The sequence below is a fragment of the Chiloscyllium plagiosum genome, unplaced genomic scaffold (genome assembly GCF_037043375.1).
Source record: "Chiloscyllium plagiosum isolate Xiang-an unplaced genomic scaffold, Cpla_swu_hap1 HiC_scaffold_23, whole genome shotgun sequence".
In the NCBI taxonomy this organism is placed as follows: Eukaryota; Metazoa; Chordata; class Chondrichthyes; order Orectolobiformes; family Hemiscylliidae; genus Chiloscyllium; species Chiloscyllium plagiosum.
The window spans coordinates 39,294,972-39,309,852 of NW_028270161.1; the positions used below are offsets into that span (position 1 = coordinate 39,294,972).

The 14,881-nt window shown below is 39.2% G+C and overlaps 1 protein-coding gene across 1 annotated transcript in view; it reads right to left on the reverse strand.

The window, feature by feature from the left end:
• Nucleotides 1–294: 294 nt before the first annotated feature.
• dyrk4 (dual-specificity tyrosine-(Y)-phosphorylation regulated kinase 4) overlaps nt 295–14,881 on the reverse strand; it is an 84,544-nt gene continuing 69,957 nt past the window's right edge. The window contains 4 exon segments of the mRNA XM_043713200.2: nt 295–661; nt 663–714; nt 4,878–5,035; nt 8,488–8,617. Coding sequence (XP_043569135.2) covers nt 493–661; nt 663–714; nt 4,878–5,035; nt 8,488–8,617 — 509 coding nt within the window. The 3' untranslated portion in view covers nt 295–492.

Sequence of the window (14,881 nt, forward strand, 5' to 3'; positions counted from 1 at the left end):
TTGCTGAGATCACATACCTGAGGATTGTCTTGGCTCCTATGTTTTGATATTTATTACAACTTTGAAGCCTTATAGAGAATGTAACATATATATAAATTTGATAAATTTGTTTATAGTGTCACCTGTTAGTTCAAAGTATGACTGCAAACAAAATTATACTAAAGCTTTAAGAGATGATAAATTGGGACTCTTATTGTTTGTGTCATTGGCTTTTATTATTCATGAAAGTATAAATCAATGGGTGAAAAGATCAGGCAGAAACTATTGCATAGATACATTCGTTTGGTATATCACGTGTAGAGCCTACAGTCATATATATTTTCTGTATGATGCCCAAATGATCCATCATTCTCCATTACAGATAATTATAAAATTAAAACAGCTTTCCTATGTTGTAGTTTTCTCTAAATAAGGAGCAGCTTTACTGGAAGAACCAGCTTGAGTAAGATCCAACAGGACTACAAGTATAATCTAAACAACAGGTGACAGAAATTAATTGTCCTCTTGACACTTTATTTCTTTAGTTGATTCAGATTGAAAACTGTACAGTGAGTTGTCCAATGATTTGTCTTTCGGACTTTTCTCAGCAGGGACTTCACAACTGTCATTTGCATTTTTTGTTATATCTTCTTCGGCAGAAGACCCTAGAGGCCTTGGACGTCTGTTCTTCTAAATGAAGGTTGTGCCTCACATCCATTTCACAGGAAATCTTGCCTGTTGTAAAATATGAAGTGCAATCTGAAAAATTGGCAAACTATTAGAATAATTTATATTTAAGAAATCAGCTTTGATGTGATAGTCATCACAAATCTACATGATGAGCAAAAATTTTCAGCTGGTGGAATGGATTGATTGCTCATCCACAATAGAACCTTTCAACTTTTCATTCTGTTGTGACCAATGGAACGAAAATGGGGTGGTTTCTATAACGTGCGGGCAACCATTCACCCAGATTGCTAGCTGAACATTAAAAAATGTTGGGTTGTTTTCATCTTCACAGTTCCCTTTCACTTAAAATTTGCAAGTTGTAAGCTGACTACTTCGTAACTTACACGGTCATGTAATGGTACACTTCTTCAATGCAACTAGTGAATTTACTCTATACTTTCTTGTGGAAACAGTACTTATCGATAAAGTACTGTGAAAGTTCTTTTTTGGCAGCACTAAATATAATATCACATCACTGGCATATTATTCGATTGGCATGACACTGCTCCATCCAGATGTGCCCTATTAACCAACAATGCCTGATTAATGACTATAAAACACAAACCAACCATTGTCTGGGTTTGTTCAGCCAGCAGTTCCTAAACTTGCTATTTTACCCTCATCCAGCTGTGATTCATTAATGTTACATTCTCTCAAAATAGGGGACTTATCATGAGGAACAGGCAAGATTTCCTTCCATTCTGGTGGAATTGGCTGAGAGTAGGCTATTCCACCCCAACAGCGTGTTCCACAATTCAATTAGATAATAGTTCATTTGACCCTTAACTTCATATATCTGCTTTGGTTCTGTAACTCTTAAGAGACTTCTCCTAGTAAAGAAATCTGTCAAGCCAAAAGTTGAAAATTTCAGTTATTCTCAAGCTTTTTGTGTGAGAGCTGAGCTTTTATTTTGAGGTTATGATCCCCTGTTCTGAGCTGTGAACAGGAGTAAATGGTTTTTCTTTGTCTGCCCTCTCAACTCTATTAGTTTCCTAAACGCCTTTAGATTATCCTTTAATCTTCCTTCAAGGATAGCTTCTCCTAATCCACATGTCCACTCATGAATATGAATAGGACTCCATGTGAAATTATGTGTTTCTATTTGTATTATCATTTTTAAAAAATTAACTGTCATATATAGCTGCTAATTTCATGATCTACAAATTATTAGGCAGAATAGTTTACATATTTCCTATTGAGGGCATATGGGGTTGATGAATTCTTAGACTGAATTTTCCTGGTGTATTGGAGACAGGTTGGGAAGAGATTTTGGTAACAATAACTGCTACCACCTCCTGTTCATCCAGTGACTCTGGAGTTGCTGTTGCTCCATACAAAAAGGACGGATATCTGGCTGCAGATTCATGGCCTTATTGTTCAGTGATGTATCTCCTCCAGGCCATCCACGGACAGCAGGATGTCCTAATTCCCAGGGGAGGGCAGCAAAGGAACTTCCTTCCTGTCTTGTGCACTCTTGATCAACAGGGGAACTTTATACGTAGCAGTGGCCACAACCTAAAATAAAAACAGAAAATACTCCAGAAACTCAGCAGGCCTGGCAACATCTGTGGAGACAGAAACAGAGTCCAATATGACTCTTCTACACTACCCAATCTCAATCATCAATGCCTTCTCACCAACAGTTGCATAAAGGTTCTCATGGGGGAAAAGGCAGCTACTACTCATTCTAAATCCACATGGAAGCCAACCTCACTGATGTACACAATGCTTAATCAGTCTTCAATCTGAAGGCACGTTATTTCACATTCACTGATTACTTGGAAAGGCATATAGTACTTAATTCACACAAGATAGCTTTTTAATTAACCTACCCAACATGAAAATATATATTAAAAAACAGGTTCCTAATGCTTGCTGTCAAGAAGCTCAATCTGCTGATGATATGTCACCAATATACACCCCTTCTTTCATCAGGAAGCTGACTTTTGGCCTCCTGAACAATTTAATGTCCCCACTTGCCTCATTTTATACTTGTGGGGACTTTCCAAGATTATATCAATCAGAGAGGGAGCCCAGTATATTCCCATTGCCATATTACAAGTAGTGGCTACCACTGGCTATATACCATCCTGGATCCTGCCATTCACCAAAGCTGGTTTGTCTCCTGCTGTCAGTCATGGTGACATGACTTCAACCATTAACTCTTCTGGAAGTTGATGTGAAGTTGCCTCTGAAAGGTATTTTACTAGATGCAGCAATTGTTTTGTTATCTTAATAGCATAAAAAAACTGGATGTGAATATTGTAGTATTGAAATTAAATATAATGCATAAACATTACATTCAAAGACACATAAGTGTCTTGGCTAACATTTAGGTAATAGCGTATACAGGACAATGTATTTCCAGTAGTGTCGTGCTTCCAGTGATTCTAGGATAAGATGGTGTAGAAGTAATTTATATCCTGGGTCAAAGGCTGCAATATACTGATGATATCATGAGCATCTCCCTTTAAAATAAACTGACCATGAGAGGTACACAACAAAAATTTGAGTTTACCAGTGTATTTATTTATTTATAAGGCACATTGTTAATTACCACCTGCATAATACCCAGGAAAAAAAAGACATCAGAATCAAAGTCCAAGTTCAGAGAATTGGTATTGAGTAGTGGCTACAATTTTATGCGAGGCCCATGTGATTCTGATGTCCATTGGAAATTAGGAAATAATATAGCCCAAAAAGAAGACTGGTTCAATATATGCCAGTAAGTAGATTTAAAGGACATTGTTAGAAATTAATGAAGAGAAAAATTATAATAGGTTTTGGGAAAAATGTTCTTTAATAAGAGTGATAATATTTTGAACAATTCACGAAGCAAGATGGTATGGGAAATGATAATCAAAATATACATTATGTGAACAAGAAGTCTAATGTTGAGCTTTGCCAAATAGGGCAGCATGGTGGCTCAGTGGTTAGCACTACTGTCTCACAGTACCAGGGACCCAAGTTCAGTTCTAACCATGGGTGATTGTCTGTGTGGAGTTTGCACATTCTCCATGTGTCTGCATGGGTTTCCTCTGTTATCAAGTTGAAGGCGTGTATTCTATTTTTAAGAGAGAGAACACTGAGCACTTGCCATATGACTAATTAGCAGTTCCAGAATGTACTGGAAAGTTGAAAATATGTAACATTTGACTGTGAAATAGATACCTGAGTTGGTTGCTGTTTTGACAATAATTCAAGTTTAACCAATCAGTTTAAATTTTGCCCCAGGATACTAAAACCCAATCAAGTTTGAATTTATTGTTTTTGCCAACATCGAACCAATGAGACAATCTGATGTCGGGGGTAAAAAAAAAACAGGCAGTTTGAAAGTCAGACACAGTAACTGCCATCAGCAGAATAACTGCCATTGAAACACTCTCTATTAAAAGTACTTTTTCAAATGAAACATATTCGCAGTAAAAGAAAGAAAAAAACCAAGGACATCTTCAGCTGGAAGAAGACAGACACTGTCCACGACAGCCATTGTATGGTTTTGAAATTAAGTTGATGTAATTTTAATAAGAGTTTTATTGAAACAGTATATTGTCATAGAGTTGGAGGCAGATAATAAGCAGTTAAGAGAAGTGGAGTGCTTAGAGTTGTGAATAGTTGTTGTTTAATGTTAACTTGTTAGAGTTAAGGAATAAATTGATATTATTTTCATTAAATAGTGGAACTTGGGAGTTCTCTGTCACTCATATTTTAACAGATTACAAGGCGAGGTAAGCTTTTCTGGGTGTTTACTTTAATTAACAGAGGGGTTCACCGCTGTGTCGTAACACCTCCCACAGCCCAAAAATGTGCAGATTGGGTAGATTGGCTGTATTAAATTGCTCATAGTGTTCAGGAATGTGTAAGTTAGGTGAATTAACCTTGGGAAATTCAGGATTACAGGGATAGAGTAGGTCTGGGTGGGATGCCTTCAGAGGGGCAGTATGGACTCAATAGGCTTCCACATTGTAGGGATTTTATGAGTGCAGGCAGGAATTCAGATGCAGAAGTCATTATAAATAATAAAAGGGAAATCCTGAGATCTGGGGAAGGTTGCTGACTTTGCCATCTGAATTCCAGATATATGCTTCAGTCAATCAAGCTCCAACTAAGAGCACAATCTCAAGAAATAGGCTTTTTCCTATTCCTAACCTCGATAACATGCTTAATACCTGTCTTTGAGAGCTGAGCTTTTTTATTTGCTTGTTTATTGTTACTTCCAGTCATAGGCATCACTTTCATTCTAAGACGTGATTTCTGCATTCTGGATTGCTGAATCCATCTATGTTTCATTGCTTCATCAGGAGTCAGGCGGTGTTCAGGATTCCACCTTAAAAAAGTATTCAAAATCATAAAACTTATCTTTGAGGTTACCATCAGCATCTTTAGGTGCAATTGTAGTATCAATTCCAACTACACAGTCATTACCAATTGCACATTTGCAATTATTATTAGGCACCATCGGTTGGATCAATGCTGTAGGCAAGATCACTCCCATTTTTATCATCTGTGCTATCAGTAACATTAGCACGACTAGCATAACAGAACATTATTAATTATTTATTAGGACTACTCTGACTCTACAATCATCAGTACTCCCAATAATATGAACACCAGCTACATCAAATGTACTTTCAGTACCAGTGTTATTAGCATAATCAGTTACAGGTAGTTCTCCTATAATGCCGTAGTTGCATTCCAGTGAAACCTCGCTTCATAGAAAATCGCTTAACAGAAATAATGGGGCCTATGGGAAGAGTGGGGTTAGGGGCAGACCAGCAAAAAAATATCACCCACAATCGCTCAAAACACAGTCAAAAGTCTAATGTAAAGTATAACACAACCTGGATGCAGGTTGAAATTATATTTATTAACAAAACAAAAGTAAATTTAACACAATACTTTTAGAAAATGTAAAAAAGCTACTCTCTATACAGTAGTTCTCACAAAAAACTGCTCTGTCAGCAGCTGACTTTGGCACATGCGCAGAACGCCACAGAGACTTTGGCGGAGACAGTGGCGCAGGCGCAGAACAGCACAAAGCCCAGCACCAACATTGTGCACACACAGAACAGCGCAGACACCAGTGCACGTGCAGATCAGCACGGATATCGGTGCATGCGCACAACAGCATGGACATTTCAGCGTGGATATCGGCGAATGCACAGAATGAAATGCGCGAACCAATCCGCACTGGAATCACGCTATTTGAATGGAGAAAAGCATTCTCAAAAATAACATTCCTTAATTGTTCAGCAAAATTATAGCCAAATTGTGCTGTTGAAACGCGCATTACCCCAGAACCACCTGTACTATCAAATAATCAGTGCTATCACTATCATTGGCACTGTCAGCACCAATAGTTCAATCAGGACCTTTAGCACCATCAGCAAAAACAAAAACTAATTGGTATCACAAATACTTTCAGTATCATCAATAAAGGAAACTATGCTTGTAGATATCTCTGTGATCATATATACCAACATATCCATTTTCCGTGCTTGTAGGCTGAAGATTAGACATCAGTAGTACCAATGAGCCAGAATAAATCAGCACCATACCCAAACTTTGTCCTTCTCAGCATTCAAGCACCAAAACAAATACTCGCATCCCAGAGAATGCAATGAATGAGTTTGAGGAGTTAACCCTTGGCAAGTAACAGTGCACAGATGTCAAGAAACATGTGGCTTTACCAGAGGAGGAGCACAGACAAGACAGCCATGTAAATTTCATCAAAGAATCTCAGTTACATTAAAGAGTGCATTTCTGTGCTATTGGCTTTCCATTAAATAAAAGGTAAAAAAAACAAATCCAGTTCTGAAGAAGAATCATGCAGGATTCAAAATACACTCTGTTTCTCTCTCCATACACTGCCAGACCTGGTGGGTTTTCCTAGCATTATCTGTGTTACAAAATTATATGCTCAGTTTAATTTGAAAGGAGCCTCTTTCAGAAAGCTTCGTAATGTAGTCATTTGTACTATTACAACTTGGACCATTCCTTTCGGATGTAGTTTACAGATCAGGTTGGAGGGTATGGTACATCCCTGGGAGAGTTGGCAAATGATTTTTTTTTCCCTGACATGCCATAGTCAGAAAAGGTTTTGACTGACACTCAAAAGTACAACTGATATAGACTCCCTTAGGAACATGCAGACAAACCTCTGATTATTACTCTACAATTCTTCTTCATTCGCAAACTCCCCGAAAGCTAAAGGCATTTTAACTCAATTCTAATATATTTCTCACTATTGCTAAAGACAAAGTTAAATCCCACAATTTACAGCCTGCCATCATGGCCTTGAGCACTGCACGAAAGTTAGATAAATTTCCTGCCCTCGCATTTGCTATAGGATCGGCCTGTTGCCCAAAAAGGAATCCAAAATACAGCTATCTTGACAGCATTTTGTTTAGACTATATTATTCAGCACCCTACCCCTTCCATTTCCAAATAATGGTCAAAACAGACAAAATTCTTGTGGAAACAAATAATAGCAAGTAATGTTTGTATTTATATATGATCTCCACAGAGACAGTGATTTTCCCTAAAATCTTTAGGCATTAAAGGGTCTCCAGAAAGGCCAAGCTGAGGTTTAAAACAGCAACACTGAGTTAATGCGCATTTAGCACAATATGGTCAAGGAATTGAAGTGCATACAAGGAACAGCCACCTGATAATTATTAAATGGTTGATTGACAATCAAAGAGTCTGTTAGCCCTCATTAAAGATGAGTTTTGGTATTTTCGTGAGCAGTATTATCATTAACAGCTTCCCCTAATAATGACCAGTTGCAACTGCAGGTTGTGGCAATTCATGGTCTCCCAGCCCAACTGTTTATTTTGCGTGCTGTGGAGTCTGTGGATTTATACATATTGGTTGTGGGTAATTACACTCCCTTTTTAGTTATTTGAGAAATCTTTTGAGGTGCTTTGGTTGCACTTCAACCTCACCTTCCTGATATTTAGAAATCCAGTGCGGAGGGCAATGGGCAAGTGTGAGGAATTCCTCGTGGGTATGCTCCTGGGCAAGGCCAAATTGGCCATAAACAGGTCCAGGCAGCAAGTTGTGGGGGGTCATTAATGCTGACTGCCTGCTCCTCTTCCACAGCTATGTTCATGCCCAGGTGTCATTGGGGAAGGAGGATGTGGTGTTCCCCAATATACTCAGTGCCTTTACAGAGAGCTGGATACTTCAGGAATATAGTACTTAATTTCCTCCTCCAACTCCATTTTGATTTAGCCCATCCTCCTCTCCCTACTCCCCCACACTTTTGATGGCTTGTGTTGCCCTTTTATTGGCTTTGCATATAAATATCTAATTGACTACATGGGTGAGTTACTGGTGACAGTTAATAGCTCAAAAACAAGAAAAAGTCATGGTGATATGGTGATGGGGGAAAAGACCATTCGATTGTGTGTAAGTGCACTTCCACATATAAAAAGAAAAGGTAATGACCAGCTGAACAAGAGTAAACAGAACAGGATTGTTTAGCAGAGGTGCTCTCATTTCGAATCCACAAACTAACTTAAACTTTTAAATGAACATCTATTTCAAATAAAATCCAAATAACAAATGAATTATAATTGTAGTATTGTATTCACTTCAGGGGCTAATGTAAATAATATGAAATCATCTATATCTATTGAGCATAAAAACACAATGTGAGTTTCATGATGAGTCAAGTTCCACAGTATGAGCTTATATTAGTAAATTCATTGAACAGATGATGGACATCATTAACACAAGATTATTGCTACATGCATGTTAAAATGCTAAACTCACATGAGACATCCTTTCAGGAAGTCTAGGAAGAGGTTATCTTTTGTTTTTAGTACACTGGCAAGCTCCTTGGAATTTGGACGCCTCTTCTTTCCTTTACTGTTTGTTACACTTTTAGGAAATCCTTTAGAATCTTCAACAGAAAAATAATTGTCAACTAAAATAATATGTTTGAAATTTAAAAAGGAATCATAAATTAAGAGAGCATTGTTTAAGAGCAGCCACAAACAACCCTGTAGTCTTTGTAGCCTTACGTTGTTATAAGTTGCAGTATATGAATTCTTAGAAATAGAAAACCAACTATCAAGTTGTTATTATTCAGTTAGAAAAGACACAAGTGCATTGTAATAATGATGTATATTAAAAAATACTTCTGTAAAAGATTCTTTAAAAGTTGAAGAAATTTTACAGCACAGCAGAAAATTCACCAATAGCTTATTTTCCAAAATTGCAGACTATCATAAACTCCACCTTCTGTTACAATGTTATCTGGAGGTCACCATAACAGAGGAAATATACTCTCATTATATCTACTCTTTTAAATTGAGTATTCCCTCACTGATGTTGCTGGGAAGGGAGGAAGACTAGAAGTTTGCTCCTGTTGCAGAAAGCCAGCCAGATTTGAGCTCATTATGCATATTTGTTATGTGCTGAACCAGCAATTGAGCAAACTGCGTCATCAGCCTGAATGTTCTGCTCTTTATTTGCTCGAGCAGCACGTACCCACCATCAGAAATAACAACAGTCATTTCCCATCAGAAGTTGTGTCAATGGGAAAAAATGGCACCTTATCTTTCCTGAGGACTCCTGGGAGAATAGTTCATTTTCTCATTCACCATTTCGACCCTCTGAACTGCAGGATTAGTTTTTGTCTTTATGTTTTCTACTGTTGATTCAGCAGCTTTTCTCCTGGAACTAGTTATCCCAGTTACCAAGGCTTTTCCTTTGGGATTAAGTTATTATGAAGAACCCAGAGGTCGAGCCTAGTACTTAGTTATTGAGAAGGAAAAGGAGGATGAAGAATGCAATAAATTGGCCCTTGCAAGAGACATTTTTTTAGCAAGCTGATATGGAATGTCTTCTGATCCAACATATGGCCACATTGTTAATAGTTCTGTTCTTATCTTCATCCATACATTACTTTATAAACACACTCCTAAGTTACATGTCTCCTATTCTTACTACAGCCAAACGTTTTACATACCTAAATAAAAACAATATCTAAGTGCTCAACTGTCCAGACCAAGTATTTTTGAAAGTTTTCCACATATGGTGCCCCAATGTGCCAGACCTCTCCACTGTGCTCCTTAATAAGCAGAATTGAGTGAAAAATGTTCATCATGGCTTTCCTTCCTGAGGCAATTGAGACTGTGACCACAGAAGCTGAGGATAAGGGATCTGGTTCTTCAAGTGCTTGCCACTACAAGATGTCTGATAGAGGACCAAAAGAGGAGAGATGAATATTTGAGCAACACTATATCTATGCAAATTTCACAAAATGGAATGCCAAGCAAATTGGTCAATATTTATGAGTAACAGATATGCATGATTCAGAAGCATGAGAGAACCTATGTTGAATGTAATGTCCAACCTGCATGAGTCATGTGCCCTTCTACTTCCACATTTCTTGTACCTCTCTTGTTCATCTGTCCAATAGTTGATCATATTCATCAAGATAAAACAATGCATGTTGAAGAGAATTTATCTTCTGCACCATCTGCTATTCATAGATTTGTTCTTTTGTGAAAAATGTGTAATTCCTGTTGAAGTATCCAACCTACTCAGTCTTCATAAGAGCTTTATATTTCAATAAGGTCACCTCTCAAACCTCTAAACTCCAATAGATATAGGATTAATTTATTCAACCTTCCTTCATATTTGAGTTGGGTGAGCTCTCTCTGAACTGCTTTAAAACAATTATATCTTTTTCTCAAATAAAAAAAATCAAAACTGTGCACAGTATTCCAGATGTGATCTCACCACTGACTTGTACAATGGTAGCAAGACAATTTTCTACTTTAATATTTAGTTTGCCTTACAATAAATATCAACATTCCATTTGTCTTCCTAATCACTTGCTGTACCCATTTACTAACTTTATGTGATTCATGTACTTCTCCCTTTCAAACTGAACAGGAAATTCTATCCTATTGAGATCACTGTCATCTCGAGGCTCCTTTACCATGAAGTCAATCCTTATGTTATGGACCAGAGCAGACCTCCTTAAAGCATTTCTTGAAGATAGTCCAGACCCTAACTTTTCTTGTTTTAAGCCGGTGTAAGGTAGATATTCCAGGAATGATGCTGCTGGCTCAACCACTCAGTTTTAAACAAAACCAAATTTATTTACAGACTACTGAATGAAACACAAACAAAAGAGATCCAAATTTAGAATAATATAACTATTTGAAACTCAACCGACATGAAAAAGCAACTTAACAAAGAGCTGTTCCAATTTCCCGCAATATCCCATTTACACCCGTTGGCAACAAGGTAAATTCAACACAAGTTCTTAGAGAGAGAGAGATTGCAGAAATAGACAGCCAGAAAACCTCTGTTGAATCAGGAAACATTTTTCCCTAGCAGCATTTCTTTGACCCACAGCCTCAAACAGACTGCTTGCTGAAATCAAACCAAACCAAACCAGAAAAAATCCTGGACTGGGAGAACTTGCCACTCCGCTTTCATTGTATAAGTGTTTTAACAAATACGTAAAAGCCTTCTGAAGTAGATATTTCCAGACATATCGGAACCTCTGTCTTTATGACTCCTCTTGCAAAAACCAAGGACGGAATAACCTTGTTAAAGGAGCAGCATTGTCACACGTCCCCCCTTAAAAAAGAATGAACCATCAATATCCAAAGATGGCTTCACTTTAAAACCACTGAATCTTACACTGCTAATACCCTACAACACATTTTCATTATATTGACTATAAACATGCAAACATGCACTACTACATTCTGTTTCAGTCCATTTATTCCTGCCACTGAACACCTCAATTTCTCATCCAAGTCTCGGTAATGCATTTCTCATTCTGCCTCATACACAATTTTCAAAATGAATGGCTGTAACAACAAACTCTATCTAAACAGTTTGGAATTTTTGTCCTTAAATTTCTCAGCAAACTTCAATAGGTTATGATCAGTGTATATGACTGTCTCAGATACACTACTGATAACATAAACATTGAAATGCTGTAATGCCAACACCAAGCTCAAAGTCTCCTTTTCAACTGTCGAATGTTTCCGCTGATGAATGTTCACCTTCTGGTAGAAATATTTTTCATTGCCGTCCCCCCCGTAAGAGCACAGCACTGACACCCACATCACTTGCATCGATAGCTCCTTGAGTGGCTTTGTGTAATTAGGTGTGGCTAATACTGGGGCAGTGATTAACACAGCTTTCAGACTGTCAAACGCCTTCTGACAGTTTGCTGTCCTGTGAAACTTCTTGTCTTTCTTTAGTAATTAAGTGAATGGAGCAGCCACACAGCTAAAATTTGGTATGAATTTCCAATAAAATCCACCCAATCCCAGGAATCATAGCACTGCTCTTTTGGTTGATGGTATGGGAAACTCCACAGTTACCTTTATTTTTGCATCCCACGGGGCCATTTGTCTGTGTCCAATAACATGGCCCAGGATGATGATTTGGGCTTTGGCAAATTCACTGTTAGCCAGGTTTATCACCAAGCCTGCCTCCCGAAGCTGAATGACTAATTCTGATAAATGTTGCAAATGTTCCTTCCACGTGTGACTAAACATCGCCAGCTTATTAATACAAACTACACAATTGGGTGATGCGGAAATGACGTTGTTAGTTAGTCTCTGAAATGAAACTGGCACATTTTTCATAGAACATAGAACATAGAAGAATACAGCGCAGTACAGGCCCTTTGGCCCTCGATGTTGCGCCGATCCAAGCCCACCTAACCTACACTAGCCCACTATCCTCCATATGCCTATCCAATGCACGTTTAAATGCCCATAATGAAGGAGAGTCCACCACTGCTACTGGCAGGGCATTCCATGAACTCACGACTCGCTGAGTAAAGAATCTACCCCTAACATCTGTCCTATACCTACCCCCCCTTAATTTAAAGCTATGCCCCCTTGTAATAGCTGACTCCATACGTGGAAAAAGATTCTCACTGTCGACCCTATCTAAACCCCTAATCATCTTGTACACCTCTATCAAGTCACCCCTAAACCTTCTTTTCTCCAATGAAAACAGCCCCAAGTGCCTCAGCCTTTCCTCATACGATCTTCCTACCATACCAGGCAACATCCTGGTAAACCTCCTCTGCACCCGTTCCAGTGCCTCAACATCCTTCCTATAGTATGGGGACCAAAACTGCACACAATACTCCAGATGCGGCCGCACCAGAGTCTTATACAACTGCAACATTACCTCAGTACTCCGGAACTCAATTCCTCTACCAATAAAAGCCAGTACGCCATATGCCTTCTTCACCGCACTATTTACCTGGGTGGCAACTTTCAAAGATTTGTGTACATGGACACCAAGATCCCTCTGCTCATCCACACTACCAAGTATCCGACCGTTAGCCCAGTACCCCATCTTTTTATTACTCTTACCAAAATGAATCACCTCACACTTAGCTATATTGAACTCCATTTGCCACCTTTCTGCCCAGTTCTGCAGCTTATCAATATCCCGCTGTAACCTGCCACATCCTTCCTCACTGTCTACCACTCCTCCGACTTTCGTATCGTCCGCAAACTTGCTCACCCAACCTTCTAACCCCTCCTCCAGGTCATTTATAAAAATGACAAACAGCAATGGTCCCAAAACAGATCCTTGCGGAACACTGCTAGTGACAGCACTCCAAGATGAACCTTTGCCATCAACTACTACCCTCTGTCTTCTTCCAGCCAGCCAACTCCTAATCCAAACCTCCAACTCACCCTCAATGCCATACCTCCGTATTTTTTGCAGTAGTCTACCATGGGGAACCTTATCAAACGCCTTACTAAAATCCATATACACCACATCTACTGCTTTCCCCTCGTCCACCTCCTTAGTCACCTTCTCAAAGAATTCAATAAGGTTTGTGAGGCACGACCTGCCCTTCACAAAACCATGCTGACGATCCTTGATCACATTATTCCTATCCAGATGTTCATAAATCCTATCCCTTACAATTCTCTCTAAGATTTTACCCACAACAGAAGTGAGACTCACCGGCCTATAGTTACTAGGGTTATCCCTACTCCCCTTCTTAAACAAGGGAACCACATTTGCTAGCCTCCAATCTTCTGGCACTACTCCTGTAGACAACGAGGACATAAAAATCAAGGCCAATGGCTCTGCAATCTCCTCCCTTGCTTCCCAGAGAATCCTAGGATAAATGCCATCAGGCCCAGGGGACTTATCTATTTTCACCCTTTCCAGGATTTCCAACACCTCTTCTCTACATACCTCAAAGCCATCCATACTACTTAATTGTGACTCGGTACTCACATCGACAACAATGTCCTGTTCCTGAGTGAATACTGACGAAAAGTATTCATTCAGTGTCTCCCCAATCTCTTCAGCCTCCACACGCAACTTCCCACTACTATCCTTGACTGGACCTATTCCTACCCTAGTCATTCTTTTATTCCTGACATATCTATAGAAAGCCTTAGGGTTTTCCCTAATCCTACCAACTAAGGACCTTTCATGTCCCCTCCTTGCTGCTCTTAGCTCTCTCTTCAGGTCCTTCCTGGCTACCTTATAACTCTTAATCGCCCCAATTGAACCTTCACGCCTCATCTTTACATAGGCCGCCCTCTTCCATTTGACAAGGGATTCCAATTCCTTATTAAACCACGGCTCCCTCACACGACCCTTTCCTCCCTGCCTGACGGGTACATACTTATCAAAGACACTCAATAGTTGCTCCTTGAACAAGCTCCACATATCAATTACACCCTTGCCTTGAAGCTTACTTTTCCAGGCCACACATTCTAAGTCATGCCTCACCGCATCATAATTTCCCTGCCCCCAGCTATAACTCTTGCCCTGTAGTGCACTCTTATCCCTCTCCATCACTAGAGTAAAAGTCACCGAATTGTGGTCACTGTCCCCAAAGTGCTCACCTACCTCTAATTCTAACACCTGGCCTGGTTCATTACCCAGAACCAAATCCAGTATGGCCTCACCTCTTGTTGGCCTATCTACATATTGTGTCAGGAAACCCTCCTGCACACATTGGACAAACACTGACCCATCTAACGAACTGGAGCTATAGCTTTCCCAATCAATATCAGGAAAGTTAAAGTCCCCCATAACAACCACCCTATTACTTTCACTCTTCTCTTGAATCATCCTCGCAATCCTTTCTTCTACGTTTCTAGGACTATTAGGGGGCCTGTAAAAAACTCCTAAC